Source organism: Pan troglodytes, chromosome 2, assembly GCF_028858775.2.
Source record: "Pan troglodytes isolate AG18354 chromosome 2, NHGRI_mPanTro3-v2.0_pri, whole genome shotgun sequence".
NCBI lineage: Eukaryota > Metazoa > Chordata > Mammalia > Primates > Hominidae > Pan > Pan troglodytes.
In genome coordinates, this window is record NC_086015.1 from 186,565,168 (window position 1) to 186,583,294 (window position 18,127).

Genomic DNA, 18,127 nt, shown 5'->3' on the forward strand with positions numbered 1-18,127 from the left:
CACTTGATGGATCAGCTGGCACCATCCAGATCAATAAATGGGTTTACCTGATCTGTGGCCCCCACCCAGGAACTGACTAAGCACAAGAAGACAGGTCCGACTCCCTGTGATTTCATCTCTGGCCAATCAGCACTCCTGGCTCACTGGCTTCCCCCCACCCACCAAGTTATCCTTAACAACTCTGTTCCCTGAATGCTTGGTGAGACTGATTTGAGTAATAACAAACCTCCAGTCTCCCACACAACCGGCTCTGCATGAATTACTCTTTCTCTATTGTAATTCCCCTGGTTCTGTCTGGGCAGCAGGCAAGGTGAACCCCTTGGGTGGTTACAGTTGGAGCTCTATACTCTTTGGAGTCTATTCGTTGTAGTTGTTGAGCCCACCCTTGCAGATATAAGTTATAGTATCTATAAATTTCATGTTAGGATGGCAGAGGGCAGTACAAATCATTTGTTATAAAAAGGAGATATTCAGTCAAACATGACTGAGAACCTTCCCTCTCACCTGCACTACCGAATCCAACAGCCACTAGACACATGTGATTATTAAGCACTTGAAATGGAACCAGTCCAAATTGAGATATGCTGTAAGTATAAAACACAAACTAGATTTCAAAGACTTAGAATAAAAAAGGTAAAATCCCAAAAATGTTGAATATCGAGTACATGTGGAAATATTATTTTAGATATGGGTAAATTTAAAATATATAATTAAAATTCATTGTATCTGTTTATTTTAACCTTTTTAATATGGTTACCATAAAATTTTAAAGTACATGTGTGGCCCACACTGTATTTCTATTAAACAGTCCTGCTCTAGATGTCGCCCCTTGGTTCTCACCTCCCAGGTTTCAGGTCACTAGCTCCATATGTAAGCTAGGAGTTGGGGCTCCAATCTCTTCCTTGGTTTGACATTTTCCATTGTTTCAGTTAGGAGCCTCCCACTCACCCCTGGGAGCCCTACCCTCCACCAAACCTGGGCTTCATTGGTGTGTATGAGGGGAAACTGGGGACTCTACAAGCCTAAGAGTATTGAGCAGTTGATTTCTTCATCAATTACTTTCAAAAGGATTCAAGCTGCCGCAAGAGACAGGCAGAGAAAGGGAGCAAAGAGGGGGAGAAAGTGAAAGAGAGAGATTCAGTTCACAATAATTCCAAGTGGGAAACAACCATCAAGATAAATATAAAAGGACAATTCCTTATAATTAAAGGAAAGGAGCTGTGGCAAACGTTGATTAATGGCTAATTCACTCCCAATCCCCTTTTCCCTGACCACCGTCTCCTGTGGCAGTTAGAAAGCTAAATGCTTGCCTTCTGAGATTCTCTTGCTGCCAGGGAATGGCTGTGTGACAGAATTCTGGAATGAGACATAAGCAGAAGGCAGCCAAGAGTTTCTACAAACAGAACCAAAGAAGCCAGCATTTTCCTTCTCCTTCTTCCTGCTTTGGACACTGACCTGATGTCTGGAATTGCAGCAGCCACCTTGAATCAAGAGTTGACAAATAAGAAGAAAACATCAAGAGAATCATAAAGATGTCAGCCTTAATGTCATTGAGCCACTGATCCAATACCAAGAGTTTCTATCGTCAGACCTCGTTATGCAATTAAAAAAACAAACCAACAAGTCTCAGAGGCTAAGTTCCCTTGTAGTCAGATACCATGCTGAGCGAAACTTTTCTTCTTACAGATGAAAAACTGGGGTTTGGAGCCACCTACTGGTTGTGTTGGAATGTGAACCCAGAATTGTCTGAGTCCAAAGCCCAGAGTGTTTCCACCACACTAACCTGCTTATACTCTCGTTTCCTAGCTAAGCTCTGAATTTAGAAATATCCCAAGTTCACTGTGAACATGCGGGTGTCTTCCAACGTCAGAGCTACCAGAGGCCCCAGCCCTGGTCAATATCCAATTCCCGCTGGTGGCCCTGCTCACAGGCTTCGCATCCAGAGGCCGCAAACCATCGGGCCACAAATCTGGGTCAGGCTTCATGTAATGAGCCTCTGCTCTTCTACCAGCCGTGGGAACACATGCACAGTTCAGCAGACCAGGCAGCTAGGGCTGCATTGAGGAAAAGGCTCTATCCTCTCCTTCACAGCCTTCCCGGTTGACAGGGTCTCTGGCTCCTTCCAGAGATCCGTGAAATTGGTAGAAAATTTTGTAGGGAAAATCTTTACCTTACTTGCCTGAATCAGGAAAAGGAAGCTGTTATGAGTTGGGGCTGAGGCTGCAGCTCTTAGGCTACCACAGCCATGGGAAAAGACCTAATTAGAGAGATTTCTGTTTTACAGCAACAACTATACAGGCCCCCACAACAGCCTCCTTGCTGACACTTGCTGTTTCTGCCAGAAAAAGAGAGATGGTTAAAGATGAAAAGCAGGCCTCTGATTCCAAACAAAGTGCTGACTCAGAGAGACCCACGGCTGCCGCTATTCTTGCAGACTTGCAAGGCTGTAATTACTATCACAGCGAATCCATGCTTCTGCTTCATAAGAAAGGCAAATTTGGGCCAGACACTCTGGCTCACGCCTGTAATCCCAGCACTTTGGAAGACTGAGATGGAAAGACTGTTTGAGCCCAGGAGTTCCAGACCAGCCTGGGCAACATGGCAAAACCCCATCTCTACAAAAAATTTAAAAATTTTGGGCATGATGGTGTGCGCCAATGCCTGCCTGTAGTCTCAGTTAACTCAGGAGGCTGAGGTAGGAGCATCACTTGAGCCTGGGAGGTCAAGGCTGCAGTGAGCCAAGACGGTGCCACTGCACCCCAGCCTGGGTAACACAGCGACACCATGTCTCAAAAAAAAAAAAGAAAAGAAAAAAAGAAGACAAACTTAAATGACAAAAGGAACTCAGAAACGAAGGGTTATCTTTATTATGGTCAAAGTACCTTCCTAAAGCAGAAGTGTCTTCTGCGCCCAGTGTGTGTTTCCACAGTTCTCTGTTCTACGTTAGGGAGTGACAATTATCTCTATTCCTGACTCAATGGTGGCATTGTATACCATATTTATTGTGAGCATGACATTGGTTCCTTATAAAAATTATCTTACTTGTAATAGAATCCCAAAATAAACATTTTATAGAACTATAAAAAGATATCAGAAAAAAAGAGAAACACTTATTCAGCAGTTGCAATACTAAGTGTTTTTCATACATTATGTCATTTAATCCTCAAAATTACTGGCTGGGTGTGGTGGCTCATGCCTGTAATCCCAGCACTTTAGGAGGCTGAGGCGGGTGGATCACCTGAGGTCAGGAGTTCGAGACCAGCCCGGCCAACATGGTGAAAGCCCATCTCTACAAAAACACAAAAATTAGCTGGGCATGATGGCGGGTGCCTATAATCCCAGCTACTCAGGAGGCTGAGGCAGGATAATCACTTGAACCTGGGAGGTGGAGGTTGCAGTGAGTTGAGATCATGCTATTGCACGCCAGCCTGGATGACAGAGCAAGACTCCATCTCAAAAAAAAAAAAAAAAAAAAAAAGTTACAATAACCCCATCATACAGATGAGGAAACTGAGGTTTAGAGAAGTAAGTTGCCCAAGGTGATGCTGCTAGTAAGTACAGAATCCAAATTCATATCTGGAGCTGTCTGATACCAGTTCATGCTTTTTTCTATATTGCCTCTAAGTCATAAGAACAGAAAGAAATGCCTCAATAATACTCAAAGGAGATAAATTTGGATCATAAATGTATTAATTAATCTGTCACTAGACTGATACCTGAGATGAGCCATTGTGTAATTATATAAGCCAGAATCATGCATTGAGGCCTCAGAGCTTTAGTCTAAGGCTCTAGGAATCTACCTGACCCCAGCCCACCCTGTCATCCATTCCAGACCTTGAGCTGCATGGTGGTCTCGGGGCCTTCTGTGGTAGGGCCACAGCAACAGTTTCCAGGAACCCAGAGGACAGACCCCATTCTGCCTTTTGTCTTGCGCAAGCCCAGACTCACAGTGGGAAGCTATGAGACTGCGCCTTCAGGAGGCTGGTTAGGTCCTCCCACAGGGGCCAATGGTGCCTAACTAGGCATTTGGGGAGCAGGGCGAGCACCGGCCTCGCAGAATAGACCACAGGGACTTGGATATTTTTGTACTGAGTACCTTTTATGTTCCAGTCTCTGATCTAAGCATTGGCAATACAGACAGTAAGAAGAAAAAGGAGGACCCTGTATTTATGGAGCTTTCAGTGACTATGTGCGCAGTGACTGATATGGCGGAAAGACCAGAGAATTCCCCCAGAATGTCCTGGATTGTGTAAGATGTGGTCACCCAGGAGGCAATGCTGGGGTGGGGAGAAATATCCCAATAATAACTGAGTTCACATCTCCTTCAAATCAGTGGGATGAGGAGCTTGGAGCAGATTAAATGTGATTTGGAGAAAAGAAAGAGATGTGGCTTTTTTTTTAATATCCCATGTTGTAGAATAAAATTCACACCAACTACATATTCTCTCTGTGATGTAACTAAGATGGCTTTGTTGTTTTTTTCAGAACAGATGTAAAAGTTGAAAAGAGTAACTTGCCACTTTATCCCTCCATGTTATATACTAAGGACATCTAATGTCACCACTTCATTCTCCTAAGTTGGGTCTAACCACAATTTGGGGTTTGGCATGTACTTCTAGTTTTAGTAATTAAAGTCATGTCACCTTTGGCTGAGCGAATAAGAAAGAACAGTATTCAAGTCATGACAACCTTTCAGGGTTGTGTCTAGGCTCAAAAAATGCTAGACTTTTAGTCAGAACAGCCTCTCTTCATTCCCAATCAAATGCTTGATAGAAATCCCTTAAATGAGCTAAGAATAAAAGACAATTCTCCCAGAGAACAAACAACCTCAGCAACGCTCGGGAACCCTTAGAACTAAGACCTTTGTAAGGCTGAATCTTGGAAGAACATCCAAAGGAACATTGGAAGAACATCATGGTGGCAGCTGATGTCAGTAGTTGTCTCTTTTTCTTTCCTCAAAATCTTTTCAGGTCTGTTATTTACAACCGCAAAGAAATGTGCTCCTTTGGGAAAGATCAGATTGCACCAAACAGCAAAGGGAATAATATGTATGAGATCCCACCCTCTTCTGGCAGGATAGGCCTCAGCCTGTTCTAGTCCCGGGTGAAGCCTAAGGGGTGAGTGAGATTTGAGTATAACATTCCTCAAGGTTCAAGAGGCTGGACCTTCCCATCAAGACCCCCCATCAAAATCTGGAAATGCAAACGAATGTGCCCCTTACCTGAAAGAATGGCAAATTGTCTGTGAAGTTGTTCTATTATCTCCACCGCCATCAGGGGCCTGACTTCCTGCTGCATAATTTCATCTGCACAAATGAAATACAAAGTGGGTTAGTTAAACATGTGCAAATTACAAGAAGAAATTAAAAAGAAACAAAGGCAAGTTGTACTATTGGGAAATCTGGGACTTATCAAGAGACGGTTCTGGCACATCATTCCCTTGAGAACTTGATTCCTGAGATCCAGGGCTGTATCTGGATTTGTGTGCTTTGGAGCTTATGCATCTGAGCGTGGAACACATTTCTAGATCCCCTACCAAGGCTTTGGGAGGGACCAATACAAGGAAAGAACCCTGAAGTTTAAGCTCCAGCAGCTTCACAGAAAACCTGCTGGATGACCTCATTACGAAGGCAGGTATTTGCCTACACCTTTGGGTCTGCAGAAAGACATTTTAAACACAAACAACGTAAGTTACTAGAGCTCCTTTCAAAACAGGTCATAAAATCAATCTAGGATTCATGAGGGTTCTTTAATTTTTATTTTCCTCCCTACCTCACTTCCTTCCTCCCCTACTTATCTCCATTCCTTTTTTTCCCCCTTCCAGAATACTTTAAGGGGCCTCTTCCTACTGCTAAATGTATATAAGAAGGCACTTTTTCATTTTTCTATTTAAAGATTCTCCTAACTGAATAATAAGTTATATAGGTTTCCAATGCAAAAATCCAATCCTTTCAAGCACAAATCTACAAAGTTCCTCTAACCCTAGAAAGTGACTTATAAGCCCTGTGATTTGCCCTCATTTCCATTTGGGGAAAAGGAATTAGAGAGAGGGGAGGACCAACTGGAATCTTTCAACCTAGGCTGAAGAGAGGAAGGCATTTTCATGTTATCTCTGCCTAAGATATTATCTTCATTCAATTATTTCCCAGGGAATCTTAAAGAATAAACTGGTGGCTGGGTACTGAGGCCGAGGGGGAAGGACTACTTGAGGCCAGAAGTTTGAGACCAGCCTGGTCAACAGAGTAAGATCTTGTCTCCACAAAAAATTTAAAAATTAGCCAAGCATGGTGATGTATGCCTGTGGTCCCAGCTACTTGGGAGGCTGAGGCAGGAGAATCTCTTGAGTCTAGGAGTTTGAGGCTGTCGTTAGCCATGACTGTGCCACTGCACTCCAGCCTGGACAACAGATGGAGACCCTGTCTCAAAACAAAACAAAACAAAAACAATAACAAAAAATGAATGAACTGGTTATTGTTTCTACAGGAGTTAAACATCTAGTTAGATTAAGGCATGAACCAAACAACCTGTGCTCTGATGCTAGGTAGGAATTTCCTACTGATTCATTATGGGGTCATGGTAACATTATGATATTCTAGTGTTGACCAATCAGAAGGTAATATTTGGGAAGGTCCTCTCTGAGTCTTGGTCTACTCTCAGCTTTTTGGTGTGGAGGTTAAAGGAGATAATATATATGGAGATGTACATAGAGGGTGCTGAGCAAATGCTAGTTATATCCATTGTTCTGAACAGACAGGCCTTACCCAAATTTGCTTTCTGAAAGTCTTGTAAGGGGTGGGCCAAGTGCCAGCTTAAGCCCCAAGATCCCCTTCAATGAATTCCCCCATTGTTTTGGGTAAAGGGGATAAATCTAGACCAGAGCTTCTTCATCCCAATACCACTTCCACCCTGAATTCACTAAAAGTTCAAAGAACTCCTTCATCACTGTTAATTCAGTGGGTGTAATAATGGCATGGTAGTCACATTTTATAAAAAGGGGGCCTTCTCTGTTAGAGACACAAATTGAAGCATTTAACAGTGAAATGATATGAAGTCTGAGATTTGCTGACAAATACTCCAGCACTCCCCTTCTCTAAAACTATGCATGGGGTGGAAGTGGGGGGTAGATGAAACATGCTGACAAAATGTGGATAATTATTGAAGCTGGTTGATGGGTCCACAGGGGTTTGTTACATAATTCTCTTGCTACGTTTCAAATTTTCTGTAATAAAATGTAAAACACAAGTAGACAACAACATAGAGAATTTCAGCAGAAACAGAAGTTATGTAATTAAAGAGTTTTCAGAGTACAATCTCCCAGTGGTCTAGGACAGTGGCATACTCAGAAATAGAGCTTCAGTATTATTTGTTCATACCTGAGCATTTTTTTGACTTTTTTTTTTTTTAAGATATAGGATCTTGCTCTGTCACACAGACTAGAGTGCAGTGGCATAATCATAGCTCACTGCAGCCTTGAACTCCTGTGCTCAAGCAGTCCTCCTGCCTTGGGCTCCCAAAGTGCTAGAATTAGAGGCACAAACCACCACGCCTGGCCAAGCAAGCATATTTCAGAGATGATGAACCCAGAGAAAAACAAAAATCATAAGGTGTAATTTATTGTTCTTACATGTCAATATTTGAGGTGTGCTTTAAATTAAACATTTTAAAGATGTAAGATCTGAAAGGGGAACCGACATTAGCGAAGTCAACCATCCCCACGCCATCTCATTTTTCAAATGACAACATGGAGACCCAGAGAGATCCTGAACTTGCCTGTGGTTACACAACAAATAACTGTAGAGCCCGGATCACCTGACGCTAAGAGGGCAAACCTCAGCCACACGTGATAGAGTTCCCAGACCCTTGGCCTTGAGTTGCAAAGGCTCCTGCAACCCTGAGAGGCTGACTAGTGTCATGGGAATCTGAGGTTTGCCCATCCCCTCAGCCCCCGACAAGAGACCTTTCTCGCTAGCCTCCTGTGGCTATCAAATGAACCGGACTAAAATTCATAATTTGTTTTTCTAAGAATAGCAATGAGCTGCTTTGCTTTTAGTGCAGGTTTTGCTGAGAGTGCTTGCTCTCCAGCCAGGAAGTGACATGGTTATCCTTGAAGTCTTCCTAGCAAAGAAGCCACATGACCCAACCTGGCCAGCTGCAACAGATCATGAGGCTTTCTCAGACTCATCCTCTGACTCAGCATGGAGATGACTGCAGATACACCCAGCCTTCAGTTGCCTGACACTTGTGGTCCTGTTGGAATAGGGCATGCTCTGTTCTGCCCCCAGTAAAGTACACTTATGCTCTACACCAAGAGACACAAAGATCACCCTGCGGCTGGCAGGCCCTGCCTCCCACTCCTGTATAGGTAGGTAGGGGAGGAAGTACAAGAACTCTTTGGTTCTGAAAGAACACCTCCACTGCAATGGGAAAGGATCTGCTTCAGATTCAGACAGGCTTGCATGCAAAGGCCCTTTCTGCCACCTTCTAGACAGGCGATCAGGGCAAGTACACTCTGAGTCTCAGTGTTCTCACCAGTAAAAGGGTTTTTCCTTCTCCCAGGAACAGGTGAGCAGAACTGTGACCCACCAAGGCGCTGGTGCCTGTTACACACCTGCCCTGGCCTCACAGAGATCTGTGGAGGCTTCCTGCTTCTTTGCCATTTTTGGCATGCACAGATTAGGGAGAAACTTGTCTCTTTTTTTTTTTTTTTGAGATGGAGTTTCGCTCTTGTTGCCCAGGCTGGAGTGCAATGGCATGATCTCGGCTCACTGCAACCTCCACCTCCCGGGTTCAAGCGATTCTCCTGCCTCAGCCTCCTGAGTAGCTGGGATTACAGGCACCTGCCACCACGCCCGGCTAATTTTGTATTTTTAGTAGGGACAGGGTTTCTCCATGTTGGTCAGGCTGGTCTCCAACTTCCGACCTCAGGTGATCCACCCGCCTCGGCCTCCCAAAGTGCTGGGATTACAGGTGTGAGCCATTGCGCCTGGCAGAAACTTGTCTCTTTGTTACCCACACAAGGCAAAGGGAAGTGATAATTCAATTTCAACACAATTTCTATCCTGGGCAAACAAATACACTAGGAAAAAACTTGTCTCTTTTCTATCCTTGATAAGTACACAGAAGTGTGACTCTATTTTACCCTGGGCCCACAGTTCCAGAAATACAGACGGTATCAAAGGCCAAACACAGCCTCCAGACTCTTACGCGATGAAATAGTCCAGCATGTCCCACGGGAATTCCACTGCAGGCAGCAAGCAATATCCCTGTGTTGCCCACTTCCCAGGCTGAGAGAGCAGCATGCGCTCTGGGGCCAGGACCTTTGCTAATGATTGGAGCCATCCTCCTTACAACAGAGGGCAGGAAACAGGGCTGATGATATCTCAACACTGTCTGACTGCTGCAACTGATAAAGGATAAAGGGCAGTGAGACCCTTAGCCTCCCACTCTTGCTCTTCTGAAATTTCTGTCACACTATGATTTAAAAGATTCAAGTATGATCTGAGGGAAAAAAAAGAAAAAGAACTAAATAAATAAATACCTAGGTTAAGGGGGAAAAAGTATGGTCTGGAGCAGAGAACAGCTGCCCCAAGTTTGGCAGACCCTGTGACATTACTGCTTTGCCCAGAGAATCAAGGGGACAGAAGGAACAGAAGGATCTGCCAGTTGATCAAACTAGATATCAACAACTGAGTTTGCAACAACGTGTAACAAGCCATGAACCAGGATCTCTGCTCTCAGGCGCTGTGTAACAAAACCCTAACTGTTAATAACATGAATAGGGCACCAGCTGTGAGCTGGACACTAACTTTGCATGTCACAGATTAACTGGTTGAATCAGTTGCACAATGACAGAAAAGGAATGTGCCCTAACACTCAAATGAACCTCTTCCAGCCTGCCCCACCCTCCTACCTCCACAACCAGACTAGACCACTGAGGAAACTCTGGACCAGAGGCTCAGAGACACCAGTTGCTGGGCTGGTACAAAAAGCCAGCCCATGGGGCATAATGCATTTCACTGCTCTGTTTTATTGGCCAGGTCAGAAATAACATAAACATATTTCCTTCTTTTACTGGGTCCTGCACTATAGCGATGCTTAACCTGCCCCATAACAGTGACTTTTATCTTATCCATAATGAATAATGAAGTAAAGGCTTTTGAAAGCAGACAGAATAATTGTTTAGAAGGAAATTTAAAGATTTTAAAAATCAAGAACACTAGAATGTCCAACTTCCTAGTCATCAACAAATGAAACTTAAACAGCAACAAAATATCTCACTTCATCCATAAAATAATTGAGATTCTAATACACAATGCTGGGGTTATACTGGAAAATCAGTACTTCTGCAGAACCTCAGGGAGTGAAGCAGGTAGCATCCTCTTGGAAAGTCGTTTCTCAATCTTTTACCTGGTGATTACTGAGCACTTATGTGGTCGATTCCATACCAGTACTTTACATATGCGACCTCATTTAATCCTTAAATCCACTCTAAGGATGATATTGAACTAGATTTGAAGTAGCTTGTCCAAGATCACGCAGAGCCAGAACTTGAATCCAGCTCATTCTGACCTCCAAAGCCCAACGTCTTAACCGTTACAGTCATTAAAATCTCCATAATATTTTATGCACTAATCCTATATCTGAAAATGTATCATGAGAACATAATAAAAACTTTATATGTAATGGCATAGACTGTGATGTTTTTACCAGAGTGAAAAAATGGAACCAATCATTATACAAGTATAAAGACCACATTCACCGAAAAAGATTTAAGATACAATGTCAAGGACACAAAAATCCTACAAGTGGTGAGATTATAGTCAGATTTTAAAAAAGAAAGAAAAAACCAAGCGTGTGATATGTTTATGCACATATGTGTGGGTGTATGAGAAAAGAATATATGAAACAGTTGTGTTAAAGTGATGGAATTATATGTGGTTACCCCTTTAGTTTACATACGGAAAAGTATGCACTGGTAGCCTTTATTTTTTATGCTATTGGTACTTTATTGAAGTATAATTTACATGCAATACAATGCACAAAGCCTTAAGCATACAGTTTGAGGAATTTTGACAAATATACACTGATGTAACCATCAAACAGATCAAGAAATGGAATATTCGGCGGGGTGCAGTGGCTCACGCCTGTAATCCCAACACTTTGGGAGGCCGAAGTGGGAGGATCACCTGAGGTCAGGAGTTTGAGACCAGCCTGGCCAACATGGTAGAACCCCGTCTCCAATAAAAGTACAAAAATTAGCCAGCGTCGTGGCACGTGCGTGTAATCCCAGCTACTCAGGAGGCTGAGGCAGGAGAATTGCTTGAACCTGGGAGGCGGAGGTTGCAGTGAGCTGTGATCATGCCACTGCACTCCAGCCTGGGCAACAGCGCAAGACATCGTCTCAAAAAAAAAAAAAAGAAAGAAATGGAATATTCCCCTCCTCCCACCTCCAGAAAGTTCCTTGTGGCACCGCCTGCCCAGACCCTCACTTTGGAGGGCTCAGTATCTCACACCCTCCCCCGATGAACATATGTATTAAAGAACACTTGGCTGCCCTGGGCACTCATGGTTCAGTGCTCAATGCTGGCAGGTGCACATAGCCCTGGAAATCTACTCTTTTAACGCTGCTCAGACCCAGGGAAATACTCCACAGCTCTTGGTTTATGTCCTCAAAAGAAAATGCGACCGCATCCAAATGCTAGGGTGGTTTGTGGGTTGCACCACTGCTGACGTCAGGGACACACACTGCTTCAGAGTGCAGGGAAGATTTGAACTGTGGAAGTGCTTAGATAAGAGAAAAAACAAATGAATTAACTTGAGAAATCCTTCCTCTCACATAGCATGATGCTGTAGATTCTTTGGTAATGACATAGCCAGTCCAAGAGAACCAAGCATCAGTGCTCTTAGTTTTCTTTTGGTAATTCATCATGCAAATATACTCAAAGTTTGAACTTGTTAAACACAATTACATTTTACTTAGATCACATTGACTTTAGATGACTGTTCTCAACAGTTCAAAGTGAAAATCTCAGCTATACCAACACTGATTTTGCTGACATGAAGGCAAGAAAAAATATATTTTATGGAATAAGTAATGACTTATGGATTCTGTATATATTTAATTCACATATCACTGGCCCATAAACAGTGAAGCCTATTGGCTGGAAATGGTGTGTGGACAAAACAATAATAATAATAATTATTATTGTATATTCAGTATACATGCAATAACATGGAATAGTATGATGAGATGAGAAAGGAGGTTAGACAGAGAAACAGAGGAAGACAGAAACATGGAGAAAACCATGTGAAGATGGAGACAGATATCTGAATGATGCAATCACAAGCCAAGAAATAGCTACAGCCCCCAGAAGCCAGAAGAGACAAGAAACTGAATCATCCCCAGGGCCTCTAGAGAGTGGCCCTACCAGCACCCTGATGGTGGACTTGTGGCCTCTAGGACTGTGAGAAAAATTAATTTCTATTGTTGTAAGCCATCAAGTTTTGTGGTCATTTGTTACAGCAGACACAGGAAACTAATATAATAGGCATAGACTGAAAACAGACAATTCATAGAATATAGCCAATAAATTTATACTGAAACATGTTTAACCACAAGTCTTAGTCTGTTCTTGCTGCTATAACAAAATACCTTCGACTGGGTAATTTACAAATGTAGAAATTTATTTCTCACAGTTCTGGAGACTGGGAAGTCTAAGGCCAAGACACCAGCAGGTTCTGTGTCTGGCAAGGACTTCCTCTCTGCTTCCAGGATAGTGCATTCTTGCCGCATCCTCACATGGTGGAAGGGCGAAAGGGGTGTACGCTGAGTCCTCACATGGCAGGAGAGATGGAAGAGGGAGGCAGCTGTCTGAAGCTTCTTTTATAAGGGCACTAATTCCATTCACAAAGGTGGATTCCTCATGACCTGTCCACCTCCCAGAGGCCTCACTTTCTAATACCATCACCTCGGGGGTTAGGTTTCAACATATGAATTTTGGAGGGACACATACATTCAAACCATGGATAAAGAAATCTAAATTAAAACAAAATGAGATCTTTTCTGCCTGATGGATTAGTGATTATCTTAACAGTGAATAAGACTGGGTTGGTAAGAGTGTAGGCAGATTATCTATGAGTAAAAGTATAAATAGGTACAATCTTTCCATTAATTAATTTGAAAATCTGTCAAAATATTAAATATGCAGCATTTTAGCCAAGAAATTCCATGTCTAGGGATTTCTAAGGTAATATTAACACAAGTACAAAATAAATGGGTTTGAAGATGTTTATTATAGCTTGCTCTTTTGTTGCAAATGACCATTAATAGAGGCTTGGTTAAATAAATGATGATAAAGCCATAGAATAGAATACTACGGAGGCATTAAATAAAATCAGATATATCTATGCTACTGACAGGAAAGGAGGTTTAAAATACATTAAGTTTTTTAAAAAGAAAGTGAGATAGAGAACAGAATGTTGTTTATGTTTATATGTATGTATGTATAGAGGTACTGCTTAAGTTCAATGGCAATGAGCCATTGAAGCAGAGATGGCTAGGTGCCCATCAAAATGTCACAGATCCTCTTCCATACAGTGGCTTTACCACTGAAAGGCAGTTGTCTAGCCAGGGACTCAATCTCCCACCCACCCTCTTACCTTCAGTTATTGTTCTCCCACCCACCCTCTTACCTTCAGTTATTGTCATGTGACTGTGAATGCCAATGGGAGGTAAGCAAAAATGATGTCTTACTTCTAAGCTAGGGTATTTAAGAAACAAGTTTGCTTTCGCCACTCTCTCTTCCCTCTCCCAGGCTGCAAGGTGACAACTCCAAGTATTGCAAATGGCAGACCCACAAGATAGAGGCAGCCAGGGTCCCTAAAACACTGAGAAAAGACAGCTCTCTGACTGAGGACAGTGTATTGGAATCTATTAATCCATTGAAATTTGGGTGTTTGTTACAGCAGCTGGCGCTACTCTAACTTAGAGGAATTCATTTTATAATATTAATATATTTATAATCATATATGTTATAAATATAATATGCTTTTTTCTATAAAAAAAGAAAAAAGGGAGGAGGGACAGTCAGTGGAAAAGCAAACACCCAATTGCTAACTCTCCTGACTCCCCAACAATTACATAAACTATGGGTCTTTATTAACGCATATTCCAATCAGCATGTTATCTCTAGTTTAATTCCCCTAATCCCAAGGAATCAGTGTTGCTTTAGTCCGAAAAGTCAGCTGACAGTATCTCATGAATATAACGCGGCAGTAATGTCAGAAAGGTCTTTTAGATACTCACAAAACTTACATTAACATACTCAACTTTCACTGTTGTCTTGAGTCACAGAATAAAATGACTGACAGCTAAAGAATATAGGTGAACGTTTCATAATCTTCTTTAGTAGGGAAAAAAAGAAGGCATATATAATTCTGTGAGCTCAGGATTTGGAAATCTTACTCTTCTTTCAAATTATTTCCTCTCCTCACTACTAACAGAGTTGGAAAGCTCTTGTAATAATTTAATTTTAATAAAATTAGGGCAATCATATATATACACTTCAATTCAAGCCTTGTAAGGATTTGTGTGCATGCGCAGGTGAGCACACGTTTAAATATGGAAAGCAAAATCTATTTAACAAGTTGTCCTTCTCTAAGTAGCAAATATATAATAGCCATTGCCTTTGAGAATATAATTTATGCATTATATACTATATAAGTATATGGTATATAACTATGAATCATGTCTCAATCAGAAAGTATACTGCAACAATGATTATTTTTAAAGCACACTTCATTTAATAACTTCCCACTGTTGAAGAAACAGGTTCCAAGTATAAAGAGTAATGAGAGAGCCTAAGACATTTGCTTTAATCACCTTTTCTAGCCTGTGATCCAAAGGGAATAAATGTATTATAAACATTTTCAAGGCAAAAAATAAAAATAAAAAAGGTTGGAGCATACCAATAAGTGCATTTCTAAAAGAAGCAGTCTTAGAACAAGTAGCTGCTTCAGCTTTGAGAACATCTGTCCTGCTGGCTTCCAAGTACACGGAAAGCACACTTAGAAATGATGATTCTTCTCACCAGCCCATCGAAGGGAAGTGCTTTTTTCTACTCTGAGACCATCAGTCTGTTATCAGTTCATGCATCTAACATGAAGCCTTTCAGACTTGACATTTTTCTTCAGGAATATGAATTTCATAATCTGGATTCTTATTTTCATTTTAATAGAAGAAATATAGAAATATTGAAATGGTAAAGGTTCAGATCCTGAGACGGAATGTAGAGCGTCTCCTGAACTCCTCCTGAAGATCAGCTGCAAGTACAATCTGATTCTCAAATGAAGGATATTCTTTGCCTGCCATGAAGTGACCAAGATCCTACTTACTACCACTTGGACAAAAGCAAGGTATGTTGGTAATTTTAAAAAATAGAAAATACAACCAAACAAAATTAAGTAAAACTTATTCCTTCAACCAAAATTGAGTAGTTATCTCATTGGTATACAATATTCAGTGCACATATATGTATGTGCAGACATATGTAGGCTTTCAAAACAAGCTCATACTTACACGTTCCATATTATAACCTAATTTTTCAGAAAATGTTTTTATTATGAATCTACCTATGAACATATCAATAAATGACCATCTACAATATTGTAATAGCTAATTAATGCTTTTTTTAAAAAAGTCATTTTAAAACTTCTTCACAAAAAACTTGAGACGGTACTGCAAAGTAAGATTTTTTTTAATGTAAAATTTCTTCGCTTTAAATCATTATGCTAAGAATGAGGAGAAATAAAACACATACATAAAACACATGCATCCTTGCTTCCACACTACCTTTTTTTGCCATATATTCCAGCCTGATGCAACTTCCTACTAAACGGTGATAGGCCCTCATCTCTGCCTCTGTTATCCGCACCAAGGTGTAAGGTGAGTATCTAGGATCTTGCTGCTCACACTTCATGCACCAGACCACGACTGGATTCCAGGAAACGGCGCCACCTCGCTCGCTCTCCATTTCTCTCTAGGCACTGCACTCACACAGAAATGTTCAATCCTTTCTCCCGGTTAATCTCCCTGAAGTTCACTCGAGGTCATTTCGTGGCCGAGAGTTGATCCTTTTGATTGGTGAGTGCTCACAGGATTACAGCCCCAGCAGATTATCAGACGTACTCATTTAGAAACAAAAGGAAAACTGGGGGATGACAGTGAGGGACATCCTAGCCTCAATGAGAATCAGAATTTTTTTTTTATAGAAGTATCACATCATCACATCATGAGACACAAATCAGGCCACCAGATATTTAAAATAAAACGATAGGGATAAACTTTTTAAAGGATGATTTAAAAAAAAAATAAAAACTTATTCCAGGCCACAATTCTACCCTCCTTCTCTTCTAACCTCTCTAGGCTGCCAGTAATAAAATCCAGAGGCTTAACGCTGCAGCCAGTAAGATTCACTATCTGAGCAGGCACCTTAAATTGACACGGCAAACGGTAAAGGTTCAGATCCTGAGACAGGATGTAGAGCGCCTCCTGAACGACTCCTGAAGATCAGGTGCAAGTATGGTCTGATTCTCAAACAAGGATATTCTTTGCCTGTCATGATGTGATCAAGAGCCTACTCACTACCACTTGGGGTAAAGGGAGTTCACCTTTCAAACTGCCGTGCAGAGAGGATGATATACTCAGAGAGAGGCTGCCTTTTCCTGATGCATTTTATTTTGGTTCCTCATGCTTAATGGTATTTATTAATAATGTGCTTCCATAGTTAAAGAAAGAGCACAATGTGAAATAGCCAATCAGCAAGTAATAAATGTTTTTACACAAGCTTCTCATCGTTGTATCATTCAAGCTAAAATTTCAGAGTAAGCCTTGCCATTGGCCAACAAGAAACTGGAAGACTTTTTTAAAAAAAAAATTTTTTTTAAGGTTTTTAACTTAATTTAGGGGGAGGGATAAAAACGTACAAATATGAAACTATACATTTCGGTGAGCTTTGACAAAAGAATACATCCATGTAACCCATCCCTCTTTCAAGATGCAGAACATTTCCATAACCCCAGAAGATACCTTCAAGTCCCTTCCCAGTCAACCCTGGTTCCCAGGCAACCACCACTGTGACTTTTTTCGATAGAGACTAGTATTGCCTGTTCCAAAACATCATATGGTGTTAATAATACAGTATTGATTCTTTTGTGTCTAGCTTCTCTCAGGATAATGCATTTGAGATTCATCCACAGTAGGTATCAGTAGTTCATTCATTTTCATTGCTGAGTTTCATGTCATTGTATGGACAGCTACTGCTTGTTCATTCTCCTACTGATGGACATTCAGGTTCTTCCCCAACTTGGGCTGTTTTAAATGAAGTTGCTGTGAATCTTCATGTAAAGGCCTGTGTGTAGACATGTTCACCTTTCTCTCAGACAAATATCTAGAAATGGTATTGATGAGTCAAAGGGTAGGTGTATATTTAACTTATAAGAAACTGTCAAATCTTTTCCCAAAGCAGTTGTACTAGAAAGCACTTCAAGATTAGAGACTACTCTGTTGAGTAATTAGAGCTAGTTCTTTGTTGTTGTTAAAAGTACAGTAAGTTTGTGGGGATGAGGGGAATTAATGAAATGATTATCAAGTTTATTTGAAAGAATATAGGCCGGGCGCGGTGGCTCATGCCTGTAGTCCCAGCACTTTGGGAGGCCGAGGCAGGCGGATCACGAGGTCAGGAGATCAAGACCATACTGGCTAACATGGCGAAACCCCGTCTCTACTAAAAATGCAAAAAAAAATTAGCCGGGCGTGGTGGGTTTTTCCCGGGTGCCTGTAGTCCCAGCTACTCGGGAGGTTGAGGCAGGAGAATGGCGTGAATTCGGGAGGCGGAGCTTGCAGTGAGCCGAGATCACGCCACTGCATTCCAGCCTGGGCTACAGAGCAAGACTCCATCAAAAAAAAAAAAAAAAGAATATAAAAGGCTAGAGGCTAGAAGGGTTAAGAAAATGGTTTTTTGGCCAGGCACAGTGGCTCACACCTGTAATCCTAGCACATTGAGAGGCTGAGGCAGGAGATCGCTTTAGCCCAGGAGTTCGAGACAAGCCTGGGCAACATAAGGAGACCA

The 18,127-nt window shown here is 41.7% G+C and overlaps 1 protein-coding gene across 3 annotated transcripts in view; it reads right to left on the reverse strand.

Moving 5' to 3' along the window:
* Positions 1-18,127, reverse strand: part of MCF2L2 (MCF.2 cell line derived transforming sequence-like 2) — a 249,958-nt gene that overhangs the window by 205,586 nt on the left and 26,245 nt on the right. For all 3 annotated transcript variants that reach the window (XM_009446932.4, XM_003310140.6, XM_009446933.3), the window contains exon 2: positions 5,222-5,305. In XM_009446932.4, coding sequence (XP_009445207.3) covers positions 5,222-5,305 — 84 coding nt within the window. The remainder of the gene's footprint in view (positions 1-5,221; positions 5,306-18,127) is intronic.